The following is a 15,243-nucleotide window of genomic DNA, read 5'->3' on the forward strand; positions in this document are numbered from 1 at the left end:
GGGGGGGCGGGGGGAGCGCGCGGAGCGGGCGGGGGTGAGGGACGTACGGTCGGTCCGTGAGTCGGTCTGTCCGTGAGAGGATGTGAAGATGGCGGAGCTGCAGATGCTGCTGGAGGAGGAGATCCCGGGGGGGCGCCGGGCCCTGTTCGACAGCTACACGAACCTGGAGCGGGTGGCCGAGTACTGCGAGACCAACTACATCCAGGTGCGCGCGGGCCGGGGCCGGGCCGGGCGGGCGCGCCCTCACGGCCGTGCCCGCGGGGCTGCCCCGCTCGCCGGGCCCGCGGCGGCGGGCGGGCAGCGCCGGCTGCTGCTGCCTGGGCTGGGGGGGAAGAGCTGCTTCACCTCCAGTGTGAGCTACCCCGGCGTGACGAGGCGCTTAAATATGTAATTGATTCCTAAATTGAATTTCTTCCACTTTGTGAGTGAATGTTTATTCCAGATCGTACCTCTGTCCCCCCTTTTCGTTCCCTCAAATTCCGATCTGCTTTGCTGCCTGCGCCGAGGTGATGTGATAAACCGAGGGCACGGCTGACTCCTGCGAATACAGTGTCGGTGCCTGTTAATTTAGAGCAGAATGTCATAGGCTTTAGTAGAGTTATGTCTGTCCGCTTGTATTTCCCTTCTCGAGCAGGACTGTGGGATTCCATCGGAAGGGCAGCTACCAAGTGGTGGGTGCAGGATGGAAGCGTGATGTGGTAGAGCTGGTACAGAATTAGGGAGAAAGAGATGAAGTGCAAGTGCTACCGCATAGTGTGGTTCTGGCGGTGATTGCTCTAAAGCCAGGCTGGTGTTAGGACTGCGTTTTTAATTTCTGTTTCTAGTGGAAAGAAAGGCAAAATATTACCGGATTTAGTTTGGTAGTGATAATAGGGCCAAATGAAAACTTTGCCCCCAAACACAAGAAGACACCTTAAGACATGTCTGAGTGTGCAGGAGACAAAGGTAGGGAGAATGATGTGGATTTGTGGTGTCAGTATTGAGAGAATTCCGAAGTGTCCCAGAATTGTTTTTGAATTCAGTCCCCGAAGGGCAGAGTGCCTGTGTGCTTCTAGAGGGCAGCTAGCGATGAGATCTGTGCTGAGACTGTTCTGTCAGTGAAAATGGGAGAGACTGTTTAACCAGAGGCAGAGAATACTTAGAATGTCCCTGTAAAAAACCTCTCACTGCTTCTTTTGAATTCCTGAATGACCATCTGTCCTTTAGAGAGAACACTTTGCATATTTTGGGTCATTTACAAAACAGGTCAATTACAGTAAAATTATACAGATGTATTTTATTATGTAATAACACTTCTGATGTTGAATTAGCATGACTTGGGGTTTTAAAAAGACGTGTTGAAATCTTTACTTACAGTTATGACCTGACATACGTGTGTTTAAATTTCTGCTTTGTTGAGAAGTGATTTTTCTGGAATATGGGAGAGGAGTACTGGAAGGCAGAACCAGATAGAAAGAACTGCATGTAGCTGGGTTTTTTTTCCTTTGACTTTTTTTTTATTCTTTGTATAAATCAAAGTTTGCAAATGTCTATGGAACAGATCCACTTTTAATGTCTTATTGAAAACTGCAGAAGAGGACTCCATGCTGTTTTGTGTGAATAGAGAACGAAAAAAAGATGATTATTGCCCCAGACAACACACAGTCCATAAGGACAGTGTAGGATCACAGGAGATGGATACAGGCAGATGGTGAATGAAAGAAAAGAATGAGGCACTCTTGGTCAGCCTGATGGATTCTGACCACCACACAGCAATGTCCTGACTGTTTGCAATTTATCCAGGCATCATGGCAACACAGAGCTTTAAGGGGGAGGTGAGAATTAAAGAATGAAGTTGTGTTGTGAGCATTGACTGTGAGGTGCAGTATGGATCACAGCATCAACATGCTTAAATTTTTAAGGAAGTGGGGAATGGAGGCATCAGTCAGGCAAAAGTCTCTGGCTTTTGGAGTGGTCTGAGGCATGACAGGTCTGTTGTGGAGAAGAGGTTCAGTGTGCGGGGATTCTGGATTTAGTGGTGCGAGTGTCCTAGTAACAAATCTGTCAGCGAGCTCGCCCCACCTTCACAGTGCCAGAGCTGCGTAAACTGCTGCACCAGATCTCTCTAAAAAGCTGATTTTTTCTTCTCTGCAGGAGGGGAATAGATTAAGGGGAGTAACTATTGGTTAATTGGATATTTGTGGTTTTGCTTCTAATAATATTTATTATTCCAAAGTTGTTATGTCTGAAAGAAGTCCAAATTATGTTCAAAATAGTAGCCTTGAATTTCTGGGGGAAGATGGGTTTGTAAATGCTCTGAAATGCGTGGAAGTGAAATCATCCAGAAAGTCGTGTAATGAAGATGAACTAATTCTACTGTAATCCTGTCGTATTTCACTGCTGACAGAAGATTTGTTGTGGATAATCTTGAGATCTAGGGGAGGCTCAGAATGTGACTGAGACCTGAAGTTTATCTGCAGGATGGTAGGTGCTGTGGTGATGGGGACATTGAAGGCCCTTCACTGGTCTGTATTATCTGTTTCAGTAGCCAAGCCACTGCCTTTCTGTGCCAGTTGCTGCTTTGAAGTTTTATTGTCAGTACAAAAACTGTTGCAAAAGCCAATGAGGCACAGGCCAGTGTAACAGAATTTGAAGTTCAGCACTAAAGCCAATGGGGCTCTTCCCCCCCACCCAGCAACATAATTGCAGCTTCAAAATAATTAAAATGTAAGCTCATACATGAGGAAATTGCTGGTTCATAGTAGTAGAGCTGTGGCAATTGCAACTCATTTGACTTCTGCTTATGAAATGAAAAATCTCTTCTTAAAAATTTAGTCAGTGTTTATCCAAATTATGATTGATATGTAGCTCAATGACTTTAGCAACAGGGAATGTTACATAAAATGTTCTCTTTCCCTTGAGTCTGTGATATGGTAGTGTATTAGAGAACATCAGCTTTAAACATTGTGGAAAATTATAGGAAATACAGCAAATATATAGTAAATGGACCTGCAGCAGTGAAAGAAAAGACTGCTGTTTGGGAGAAAAAGTGTGTTCATGTCAAAAACGTCTTATTCTTCTAATAACTTGAAGAAATCATACCAGTTTTTTGTCATGCTGCTTCTTAAAGAGAAGGGGAAGAAAAGCTTTTTTGTTTAGGAGGGTGTTTGTATGGTATCTGACACAATGTCAGTCACAGGTTAAATTTTTTATGGTCTGTTCAATGCTTTGTGTACTGGTGTTGTGTCCTCTGTTACAAGTTCAGTCTCAGTCTAAACATGCAACAGAGTAATTCTATAAAATTTGATTTTTTAATGTACTTGTTGTTTGCAGTCTTCATTCATTTATCTGATCTTTCATAAAAACAGGTAATAGTTATGTTGGGCAGTGTGCTGTCTTTACAAAGTTTTCATATTCCTGCTTAATTTTCTTCAGGAGTATCATAAATAAAATTTCTACTTGTGGTAGTATAAGTAACAAGACCATACAGTTATGTGACTTGCACATCTTGTTATTGAAATACTGACATAAATTCCAGCACTGGCTTGCCCTGTTAAGTTTCTTTGAGCTTGTCCTGTGTAAGTCTGTTCTGAAATAATCTTTTGTTTCTCATTATCAATGCTCTTTTTAAAAATCAACTTTTTGTTTTGTGCAGCATGGAGCTTTCTAGAGTAACTGAATGTTTGTAAGTCTTTGTTAAGAGTCAGAAAAAATTACCAGGTGGAGATATTTCAACCTGTGTCTGCTGTGCAGAGATTTGAGGTGAGGGGAGGTCTCTCCACCACAGCACGCAGAACTGAGTGAAAAGCCAAGCCTCTGTCCTCTGCCCAGCCTTCAGAAGGAACCTCTGATTTCTCTGATCCAGCTGTGTTGGCTGGATTTTTCTTAAAGGCTCTACATTTTTCAGTTATTCAATATTATTATGTCAGCTCTAGAGATTGAAAAGGAAGAGGGAGCTTCTGATTTTCCTCTCTTCATAGTCTTCATGTTGCTGTCACTGTTTGCATTTTATATACAGAAACACTCTTCTGGTGTTTGTGAGGGGTAACGTTGAAGGAAGATTTTGATTCTTGTTCTCAGTAATCAATCCATCCTGCTGATTGCTAGAAATAACCTGCTTTCATTCCTGCAGATAGCTTTATTTGACTAGACATAAAGGTGAAAACTACTTGTTTCTTGGTAATTTTACTATAGTCCATAGACCAATGAGTTACATAGTTGCTTTCCACACATCTGTTACTTTTACTTAAATCTCATAAGCAAACGCAAGTGGCTGTAGATTTGGAAGCATCTTCAGTAGGCTGAACAAGAGAATAAGGCATCTATTAGAATATTAGTTTTAAATCACAGGAATGGTGATCTTTACAAACAGCAGCTTAATGGTTACAGCTGTAGTAATGGCAAATTTCCATGGAGTTATTTGTGATGACTGGTACCAGTATATAACTTGTGTAATTACACAGGGAATTGCAGGCATTGTGGTTTATAAACAAGTTCAAGAATGATCTCTCTTCAATTTACTGAAGATGTGTATTACCTTAACAGAGGTGACTGAGTTAGATTTGTAAAATCTATTTAGTTTTCAGAAGTGTGAATATCAGAGGAAAGTTGTTTTTGCTTTTTCTGTTCCCTAAGCTTGTTTATTCTATAATCCGACTTCAGTGAAGGGGTGATTAATCTTAGCACTGATGGAACACTTGTTCTGCAGGCAGGAAAGTGCATATTGATTAGCTCCAGTGAATATTAGTTCAGAAGTTCAGGAAGATGATAACAAGTTGAAACTCTGAAAAACCTATGAAACAGCAGTAATGAATACATGGGCTATGTCCTATACTGTTTCACTCCTAAGTTCAGTGAATATTACGTGGATATATTTTGTCCATCAGCCGATGGTAGGACTTCATGAAAACCGTGTGATTTTAAATTTGAATATGCAGTGGTGGATTAAGCTTGAAAGTCAGCCAGGTGCCCACCAAGCTGTTCTCTTACTCTCAGTCCTCAGCTGAGCAACAGGAGAAAGTAAGGAAAAAAAACCAGCTCATGTGTTGAGTTAAGGACAAGGAGGTCACTGGCAAATTACTGTCTTGGGCAAACCACTCTCATCTTGGGGAGTATTAATTTAATTTACTGCCAATTAAAAATAGAGTAGGACAGTGAGGAACAGAATCAAAACTAAACCCACCTTCCCCCAGCCCTCCCTTCCCAGGTTCAACTTCACTCCTTCATTTCTAACTCTTGTACTTCCTCTTTCTCCAGTGGTGCAGGGGAAAAGGGAATGGGAGATGCTCTAGTACATTCATATCACTTTGCTGCTCTTTCCTCCTCACAGTTTTCCTCTTGCTCCAACGTGGCCTCCCTCCAGTGGGGTACAGTCCTTCACGAAGTGCTCCAAAACACTTAGGAGCACAAATACCAGGTCCTTCCCGTGGACTGCAGTTCTTCAAGAATTGCTCCAGCATGGGTTCTTCCTGAAAGCATCCAGTCCTGCAGGAACAGACTGCTCCTGTGGGTGCCTCACAGGCCACTGTTCTGCCCAAAGCCTGCTCCTGCATGGACTTCACTCCATAGGCTGCAGCTCCTGTCAGAAGCTTGTTCTGTGCGCTCTGCACAGGCTGCAGTTTCTTTCAGAGCATATCCACCTGCCCTGCCATGGGATTCTCCATGGGCTGCTGGGCAATCTCCATGTCAGTGCCTGGGAACACCTCCTCCCCTTCTTCCTCCTCTGACCTTGCTGTCTGCAGGGTTGTGTCTTTCACATTTTTCTCACTCCTCTCACAGCTGCTTCACAGTGGTCTTTACCCTTTGGCAGATACAGAGGTGCCACCAGCATGGCTGGTTGGCTTTTGCCAGTGGTGGGGCTCTTTTGGAGCTGGCTTAGACCTGGCTCTGTCGGATGTGGGGGCAGCTCCTGATCTCCTCTCACAGAGGCTGCTCCTGCGGCCACCTGGCTGCCACTAAAGTGGCTCATTATGTTTGGGAACTTCAGTGAGGATAATCTAGAACATGTTTCCTTTGAGTCAGTGAAGCTGGCAAGGTTGTTGAAGAATTTATCACTCAACCAATCTACTTTCCTTTTTCATCACCTGTGTTGTGTTTTGCCAGGAAAGCTAATTTAATGCATTTGTTAGTGCCACAAGTTCATCCTGGAGTTCAGGAAGTCCTGGATTGATCCTCTGTTGAGTGGATATGAAAACAGCAAGAGCCATTTTATTAGAGGTAATTGGAGTTGCTGGTGGTAATACCGTATGTGTAGGTATGAAAATAAAATTTGTAAATATGCAAGTTGTTAATATAAATGTTGTAACACTAAATGTTGGTTACTAGTGGCATTCTAGTTGTTCCTTTCTATAGTTTATTTTCAGACTGTGGTTATTGAATTATATTGATCAAGAATTTTAATTCAGAGTAGAAAGCTTCTGCATCCTACAGTTAATCAGCTCTCTGAAATTTATTGCCCATTGCTTGTGTTTTACTTGAGTTTACAGTTATTAATCTTTGTGGCTTAGTGCTGAGGCAGAAAGTGGTGCCTATGTAAGGCAAGTGTGTCTCCAGTCAGTGCTTTAAGCAAGTAAAATCTTACTCTGTAGTGTTCAGCAGAATATTTTCTTGATAAAAAACATTGATTTAAATACCATGTTTGCAGCAGATTTATTCAGTAGTATCTGTGTCTAGAGGCTGATGGCCCTTTTTATTTTTAAAAATTTTGTTTCAAATGCTGTTTTCACACTTAATTGCACACCTGAAATTGACCTCTTGCTTAGTAATCTAAGTTTTTAAAATTTTGTTGGATATCTCTACCAGGAATTTCAGTCATTGGGCTGCTTTATGAAGCAAAATTCCATGTCAGTAGATGAAACCTCATCACAGCACAATGAATTTAGGAGCATTTCGTCTTCTCAGGGCTCTCACTAGTTAGGTTGGCAATTCTTTTTTCAAGTGAGTGAGCTAATATTTTTTTGCAAGTGAGTTGTATGTATTTCAGTGAGAAATCTTAATTTTCTGTTTCTCAGCTGCAAGGACTAAGTTCCTCTGTCAAATTTAAATTTATGAATTTCTGAAGTGTAGACTCTATATGTGCTATTCCATTTTCCTGTAGCTTATTTCCCAGTAGATGTCATTGTAATGTCTATTCTTAATGGTATTTCACTTTGAATAATAATAAGCACTTGCCTTAATATTGTTGGTGTAGTGTTAACACGATGAAGTTGTTTTATGCTCAGTGAAATGTAGGGTGAGTAACAAATACTACTTGGTCTGGGGTTTTTGTGTTGGTTATAACACACAGCCAAAGCTAGCTTTGTGCCAACTCATACATTTACTATTTTTTTTCTTAAAAACTCTTCTAAGTAAATGCAATTTTTTTTTTATTAGGGTATTCTGTAACTTAGTTGTGAATTTCCTGCTGACAAGAGCAGTGCCATTGCTTTGCTCAGGGATGGTGGGAGTGTGAAGTGAAGGAGGAGGAGGAAATGACTGAGGCAGTGAGCTCTTAGATGGACAATTTAAGGTGAGAGGTTCATCAAGATACCAGCTATCAAGCGTGGTTATTTTGAACTTCTGTGCTGCAGCAGTGCTGCTTTTTGGGCCTCAAGGTCTGTAGTACAAATGTGAGGTGTTGTTCCTGTGGCCCCCCGTGCAAACTGTGAGCAGTGGGGCTGACACTTGTTGAACGTGAGAGGGGTGGTACACATAACCTATGGGTATTGTGGGGCTTTCGAAAGCGCAATCAGTGCTTGTCTTTCTGCAGAGTCTGTCTCATACAACGTCTCTTCTTGACACTGCTGCTTTTGCCAGACAGGAATACAAAAACTTAGCTGAAATAGTATTTCTGAGTCTGATCTCCGTTCAGACAAAAACTTTTAGTGTGTCTAACAAACAAAATGTACAAAGCCATTTATTACTGAGTAGTGTCATATGAATTCAAAGCACACTGATTTGTCTTGATTCACTCTAATAATAATCATTAAATAGTGTGTATTCACTCAACACAGAGTGCAGATTCTCAATTATCTTTAAGTGTGTCCTTCTATACTGTAAGTTTGAGCAATGCTGGCCATTGCAGCATTTGTAATTCACTCTAATTTTTTTAACTAGATGGCAACTTAGTAAGTTGGCTTGAGAAGTGGAGCTTGTTCATAGCTTTCTGTATAAGGCAGAGTGTTTGCTGCAGGTTGTGGAAGTTTGTTGTCTACCTACTTTTAATTGGGTAAAAGCCACAGGTCTGCTGCAGCTTGTGGGAAATGTAAAAATGCTAACTATCCCAAATTAAATGGCTTTTGAATCAGCTAACATTCATTTATCCGTATGGAGGGTCTGTGGAGGGACAACCCAAAAATATTTAGCCAAAAGGAGACGAGAAATAGTAAAAACAAAAGTCAACCTCTTATCCCCCACACTGCTAACAGCAAAAGAAGAGGCTGAGGTAGATGACAGGCTTCAGAGACACTGAAAAATGCCAATATGTGCAGGTGCTCAAAAAAGGGGTGATTATTTTTGACAGAAGAGTAGTGAATTATAGGATTATTCAGATAATATTTTGAAAAGTATGAACTATGTACACTGGTTTCCCATTTTTCTTGGGTAAAGTACAGGGATACTAAATTTAGTTTGAGAGGTAAAGCTACTTAATCTATGGAATTACTGGTATGAGCTAAGGTTTAGGATTTAATGGTATTCTAGAAAGGCTAGACATTTTAAATAAATAATGAGAATATAAGCAATTCTATCTTTTCCTTTCATATTCTTTTGCCTTGCATTTATTCCATGATGGAGTTTTATATCTCTTATATGAAGTATTTTGCACTGTCCACTGTAATTCATTTCACTGGATTATTTGGGATATTGCTTCTATTTAATACTGTAATTTTTTCATCCTGAATACAATATATCCTGGATCCTTTGAAATGCTTTTTGCACAAATTGGTGTTGGATTTGCCTTCCAAGGAGAGGGAATTAATGTGTTGAGTTACTCATGTCAATTTAATAAGATCTAGATAAATTTCATTTGTGGGAAAGAGAGCTAAAGGTTTTTATGTGATGGAGTATATATGTGTGTGCTGAAGTGGTGGTAGTAAAATTAATGGGCTTTTTCCACCATGACGAACAGCTGGTGAACTGAGTGAAAGGAGTTGTAGAGAAGAATGAAACTGACAGTACATTTATTTGTTATTTATGGTAAATCAGTCTGCAGTGTTTTCTGGTATACTCAGTTTTCTCACTTTATTCCTCTGTTAGTGATCTCAGAAATTAGCCTCAGAATTAGGCCTATTGGTGTTTGTATCCTTAGAGATCTGATGCCCATGAAGTGACTGTCTCAGAAGGGGCAGGATGATTGAGCATGCAGATTCTCTGGATCAAAAAGTAGTGTGTAATCATCCTAAATTAGTGAGGATGTTGGCTTTGAAGCACTTCTATCACATTGTGAATGCACTGTCATAAGAGCAGTCCATTCCTGAAAGAAAGAGGTAATTCTTTGATTATATGTGCATCTGTATAAATTAATCCGTTTGGATAATAAAAGGTAGAAAGTTATCAGTAGACTCTGAATTGCCATTACATTTGTCTGGTGGTGATAATAATTAATTTAAATAATCTCCAAACTGAGGACACTTCTATAACCACTTGATGGAATGAGTTAATAGAACTATTGTAAGTCACTCCCATTTTATTATCTGCTTAAAATGTACATCTTGTATTTTCTAAATATGTATGCAGTCTTTACATTTATTGGAGTCAGTAATTCAGTATGTGCTACAAATACATGCAGTTTTGATGACTGGAGTAAGAGGGATTTTTGTTGTTCTCATTTTTGTACTCATCTGTCCACCAAATGCAGGTCCTTGGAAACAGAGCTTGTTAATGTGATGCGCTTCTTACAGATGTTTGTACCATTTTAAGACCCTTCATTAAAGTATGGCTTATAAGTTGTACTCCTTACACAAGACAGGCTCTTATGATTTGTCTCATTCGATCACCAGTTGGATAATTAATGTAGAGTTATAACTTATTTAACCATTTATAGGCATATAAAATAATTTTTTCATTAAAGAACAAGTGGGGAATACAGTGCCAATAATCCACTTGTGCTGTAAAGGCTGTGCTTAAAAGTTCTCCAAAGAGAAGGGGATTTTCCCTTGTTTTCTTATGATGAGCAGAGGTTAATATTTTCTATGTGTTTTACTTTCCCTGAAATTTTCGTGGTGTTTGTTTTTTTTTTTTTTTTTTTTTTTTTTTTTTTTTTTTTTTTTTTTTTTTTTTTTTTTTTTTTTTTTTTTTGTTTTGTTTTGTTTGTTTTGTTTTTTTTTTTTTTAGTTGTAGATTTTGTTAAGGACACAGAGAAAAATGAGAGTTATTTGCCACTGGTAAAGTCTCAGAGTGTTGAATTCTATTACATTTAGCTTCCTTTCTAAGCAGCATGCTCAACTTTGTAATATTCATATTATTCCATAGTCTTTGTAATATTCAGATTATTCCATAATCTCAAGTTAAACTTTCTGTGTGACACCCTATCTTTAAAATTAAAAACATACTCAAGGAAATTACTTTTCTGTTTTAAATAAATTATACTAAAAACCCCTTAACCAAGTGACAATTTCTTCCGTTTTCTGTGCTGCTCTTGAGGCTGTGCAATGATATGGGCAGCAACAGGAGTTTCTGTGGAGCTGGCTTTTTCCATAAGCAGTGTGATGTGTTTTATCATTTGAGAAGAAAGCTGTTTTAGAGATAAAGTGCCGGTTTTAGATCTGAAGTTTGGTTTGGGGGTCTCCTGCAGTTACTATATGAATATTAGTTCAATTCCCCTTCTTATAAGGAAGCCCAAAATGCTTTTCTTGGTTTTTTAAGGGAGTTAAATGATAGACTTCCTGTGGTGAACTAATTTGACTTTAATTTTCAGGAGTTTTGGCATTATCGCGTGGTAATTGCTGTACTCAGTGAAACTCCCAGGACCTCTCTGAAAGGCCAAAATTTAAAATGTTTTTTAAAATTTATTTTATGTTGGAGATGGAAATGTTAAGGATTTCACTTTCTGTGGAGATTGAAATACAAGGATTAATGAGCTTTTGTTTGTTTTTTTTGAAGCTACTGTATTCATTTCTCAAACTGTATTTTTTTGTGTGTGCTAAACAGGTAAGTGCCTCTGCACAGACCAAATCCCAGCTTGAGCAGGCAGCTTCTTTTACCTGATTCTGTTGGTTTTAAGTAGCACAGGTCTTACGTGATGTCATATCTAGATCTTGTACTTCACAAATCAAGGTAAGTACAGCTTTTGTGTGCAAACAGCGGAAGGAGTTTATTTTGGTCTGGATTCCAGATGCCCTTAAGACTCTGAACACAGTCCTGCAAGAATTGTTTGCATGGTTTTCTTTGACTAATTGTAGGGAGAACATGAGTGGTTTTTCTTTAGTTTTAGGGACAAGCTATTCAGTAAAATGACTGGAAGATGATGAGTGATACAAAGAAATCCAACTGTTTGTGTCTAGGAAGGTGGAGGATTAGAGGTTATGCAGTTGGTAGATCCTTCTTGAAGGAGGAGAGAATTGCTTCTCTAAAAAGCAGCTTGAAAATTCATGCTTTCTCTGTGCCTCTTTGTCTTAAAACTTAGGATTCATGTTGTGAAACTCTTCAGGATAATTTTATTTATTGCTGTAGCTGGATGGATAGAGAGGTCATATTATTTAGGCATCTCTTGTCAAATGAACAGGTCATTCATGCAGCACTTTTAATTCATGAAGATGTAGAGAAAACCCTTCTTTCAGATGGTAGTAGAACTTGCTGAATATATAGTTGTAACAGTCTGTTAAGACAACTTGAAAATGAGTTCACATTAAAAAGAAAAATGCAAGGCAAGAGGATCTTTTATGACATAGAAAAAGCATTCAGCAGTTGAAATGTTCTTATTTTCGTCATTTCACTTCTTTGACGTTTCTATTTTTGTGACAACAAATTGCTCAGACTTGTCAGAAGAATAACATTAAAATTTGGTGAATAAGTGAAGAATGAGACTCAGTCTGTGTCATAATTATGGTGAAAGTAAACACAGTCATGGGGATTCTTCATATTCTGTACTGGAGCATAAAACTACTGTGAGAGGAGTCTTATGTTCTTTCACAAGTCTGCAGTGTCACTTTCTGCTTCCATGGTGGAAGTTTTAATTTCTGCAGTTTGGTGCAGCGCTGCCCAGGTGATGCTGTGTTACCTGCGTGCTGTGACAGCTGCTCCATTGCAGTGCAGTGCTGTGGGTGTGTGCTGGCCGTGCAGGTGGGGTGGGCTGCCTGCAGCGCTGCATGCAGCACCTGCAGCCCTCAGGACATGTTCTGGGGCTGAGAGCTCTGGCCATTGGGAGTGTTCCCAGCGTGTGGAAAGCCGTCTGCTACTGCTCTAGTTAGAGATGATGGAATTTGACCTATGTGGGAACAGCATGATAATTCTTAACTATGTGGGATTAAAGTTACTCGTTCCTGAAATATTTGTCACTGAATTTAGATTGTATAGCAGGAAGGAAGTGTTTCCCGTATTTGAGACAACCGTAGTCTGTATATGACTTTTCTTTGAAAACTGTTTGAAAAGATTGACTTTTTAAACTGTTGCATTTGAAAAAAACCCATTATTAGTTATTTTGTTAGCTAAAGAAAATAATGTATTAATTTACTTCATGAAAATCCTGGTCTTAAGTTTTACTGGGCTACTTTGGATGTGACTGTTGTAGGGGAAAAATAGCAGTGCATTTTTATGTTCTGCTGAGATGTCTGTGACTGGTGGTGTCTTCTCTGTCCAACATGAATGCTTACCAATCTATAAATATTGAAAATAGTATAAATTCTATAAATACGGGGGGAAAAAAGGTGTTTAATTGCTCTTAAAGTAATGCATCCTGTCTGATACAGGATTGTCTAAGGGATGTTTATAAAGGTCTTGGGTAGAACAGCACCAGTAAGTGCTGAAATCAGTATATGAACAAACCTTAAAGGGCCTGGTGCAAATCTGGCTCACATTAGTTAAACAGAGAAAAGAAAAATTATTATTTCACCTGTTCTGGTAGAATAAGAGAGCGCCTGCAGATGTGTGGGTTTTGTTTTTTTTTTTGTTTTTGTTTTTGTTGTTGTTGAAGTGCTTTAGTGGGAGCTGAGGTATGGAACATCATTAATATGTGTGCAGAGGTGGGCAGCTGTGAATTTTGGAGCATTGCAGATATTCTACTACTTTGAGAGTGTTTGTCTGATTCATTCCTCTGTCCTTTTCTGAAGCTTTTATGGTAACCACCTTTTTCAGGACAGACTGTAGAACTTCTTGTACCATTGCATGTGGTGCTTACTTTTCATTTTAGAATTGCTTCCAGATTTACAGAGCTGTCTTCTGTTGGATCCCAAATAACTTGATGGATTTTTGAAGGTGTTCTGATAGAGCTACATCCTTAGCTGCTGCCTCTGCAACATCCTGCATGAAGATTTTCTCCTGGATGTCGACTGGGATATTGCTGAAGTTCTGTTTTTCAAAATGTCCTCATGTGTAATTTTGTTTGTTTTTTACATGAGTTATAGGTAAGTGTTGTCTTCAGCTGACATCGAAATGTTAGAACAGAGGAACTCAAACATTTTAGAAATAGAAGGTCTTGTTTGCTACTGCAGTCATTCTCATGGGGTTTGTTGTATTCATTTAAGTTTATTAAATGCTTTTGATTCAAAGAATGTATTTGGTGCATAATCTACTCTCTTTGTTTGGAGGCGTAAAAAATAACCTTATAGAATTTACAGAGCTTCTGCCAGGGGGTCCATGGGCTATTAGGTAATGTTAGTGCTTTGTTTTAAGACAGCAGATTTAAACATTTACTGTATGAAATTCCCATATTGTTCTGAAGGAATTTTAAAAAAAATATGGTCTCTTCAAGACCATCCCGATTGATATTCTGAATGATGGGCCTTTATAGTTAAGCAAGAAGACTCTTATTCCTGGTAGTTTGTGTTTCAAGTCCTGGCTTTTCTTTACCAGACAGAAAACTCTCCATATTGGTAGAGAGAAATTCTGAAATGGCTCAGTGACCTGCATTGCTTTGTTTCAAGTCTGGGGAATCTTAGAACTATTCTATGTGGAGAAAAACTTTGCCAAGGTTGGATTTGGTTATCAAGCATATTGCTTTTGATAATTCAGTGTGATACTTGTTAATTCTTAAAAAAACTTGGTAATTTGCAGAAAGAAATAGTATTTAAATTGGATGGAGGATACTGTTTTACAGTTGCAGTATAGTTCATATGAAAAATCAAATGCACATCCTTTTATGCATGTAAAATGGCCGTATATTGTTTTTAGAAACTAAGTTACCACTTCAATGAAACAGTCTCTCTTTGGGTAAGAAGTATTGCTCTTGATGTGAATGTAGGTCATGCTTAGAAAATGCATGTGTAAAATAGAGATCTTGCTGGAAATAATTACAGAACATTTGATTCTGTGTTATTAAGTTACATACTGCAGGTTGAATATAGCAACTTGGCTTGCTGTTCTTGAACTACATAGCAATTGACAGAAGGTTTACTTATAATTTTGAACTAAATGGACCAAAACTGCTTGTTAAACTGGGAAAAAGAATAATTGCTACTTACAGTGCTTGGAGAAAAGGGTTTCTTTCTGCTTATTTTCTGAAATTCTTAAATTGTAACAGCATAGCAAAGTTTGAGTCTAGTTGAAATGAAAAACCTCCTGTAACCTTAAGATTTTTTTATTTGTTGACAACTCTCTTACAAGCATGAAGAAGTAGTGCTCTGGAAGATCTTCATTTCTAGCAGTTTATCCATGGGAATCAGACTGGGCCTCCTCAGTTGAGGAGGTGACTTCTATATTTCTAAAATGTTCTCTAGTAAGTGCAGAACAGAGATCTGGGCTTGGCTAACTGTATCTGCATAAGAGGCCAGAATCGCATTCTCACTCTGCCTATACTGTATTTTTACCAATGCTATGGTAAAAGGATTAAAAGGTTGTAAAAAGATTCCTTGCCAGAAAAATGAGCAGATGCTTCTCTCAGGACACATAGGGAACAAATCTACTTAATAAGAAGGCACTGGTTTTGATTTTCAGATTTCAGAGTGAGCTTCCACTAACTTTCTTTCACTTTATCATGGTGGTTTGTTTAGTTAATCTCTATGATGGGTTCAGTTATGACTGGGTGTCATTGAGTGTTACCACGACCTTCAGCAGGTGGGTTGTAGACAGGTCAGCTTTCAGGAAGATGAACACGGATATCAAGAACAAATCAGCCTCTTGTTGCTTGCTTCT

The 15,243-nt window shown here is 39.0% G+C and overlaps 1 protein-coding gene across 11 annotated transcripts in view; it reads left to right on the forward strand.

Annotated features, from left to right (window-relative positions):
- The first annotated feature begins 6 nt into the window (after positions 1-6).
- The window catches only part of ABI2 (abl interactor 2), a 66,177-nt gene continuing 50,940 nt past the window's right edge, over positions 7-15,243 (forward strand). For all 11 annotated transcript variants that reach the window (XM_041473118.1, XM_041473122.1, XM_041473119.1 and 8 more), the window contains exon 1: positions 7-205. In XM_041473118.1, coding sequence (XP_041329052.1) covers positions 89-205 — 117 coding nt within the window. In that variant the 5' untranslated portion in view covers positions 7-88. The remainder of the gene's footprint in view (positions 206-15,243) is intronic.

This window comes from Pyrgilauda ruficollis, unplaced genomic scaffold (assembly GCF_017590135.1).
Source record: "Pyrgilauda ruficollis isolate IOZ18807 unplaced genomic scaffold, ASM1759013v1 scaffold3, whole genome shotgun sequence".
Classification (NCBI taxonomy): Eukaryota; Metazoa; Chordata; class Aves; order Passeriformes; family Passeridae; genus Pyrgilauda; species Pyrgilauda ruficollis.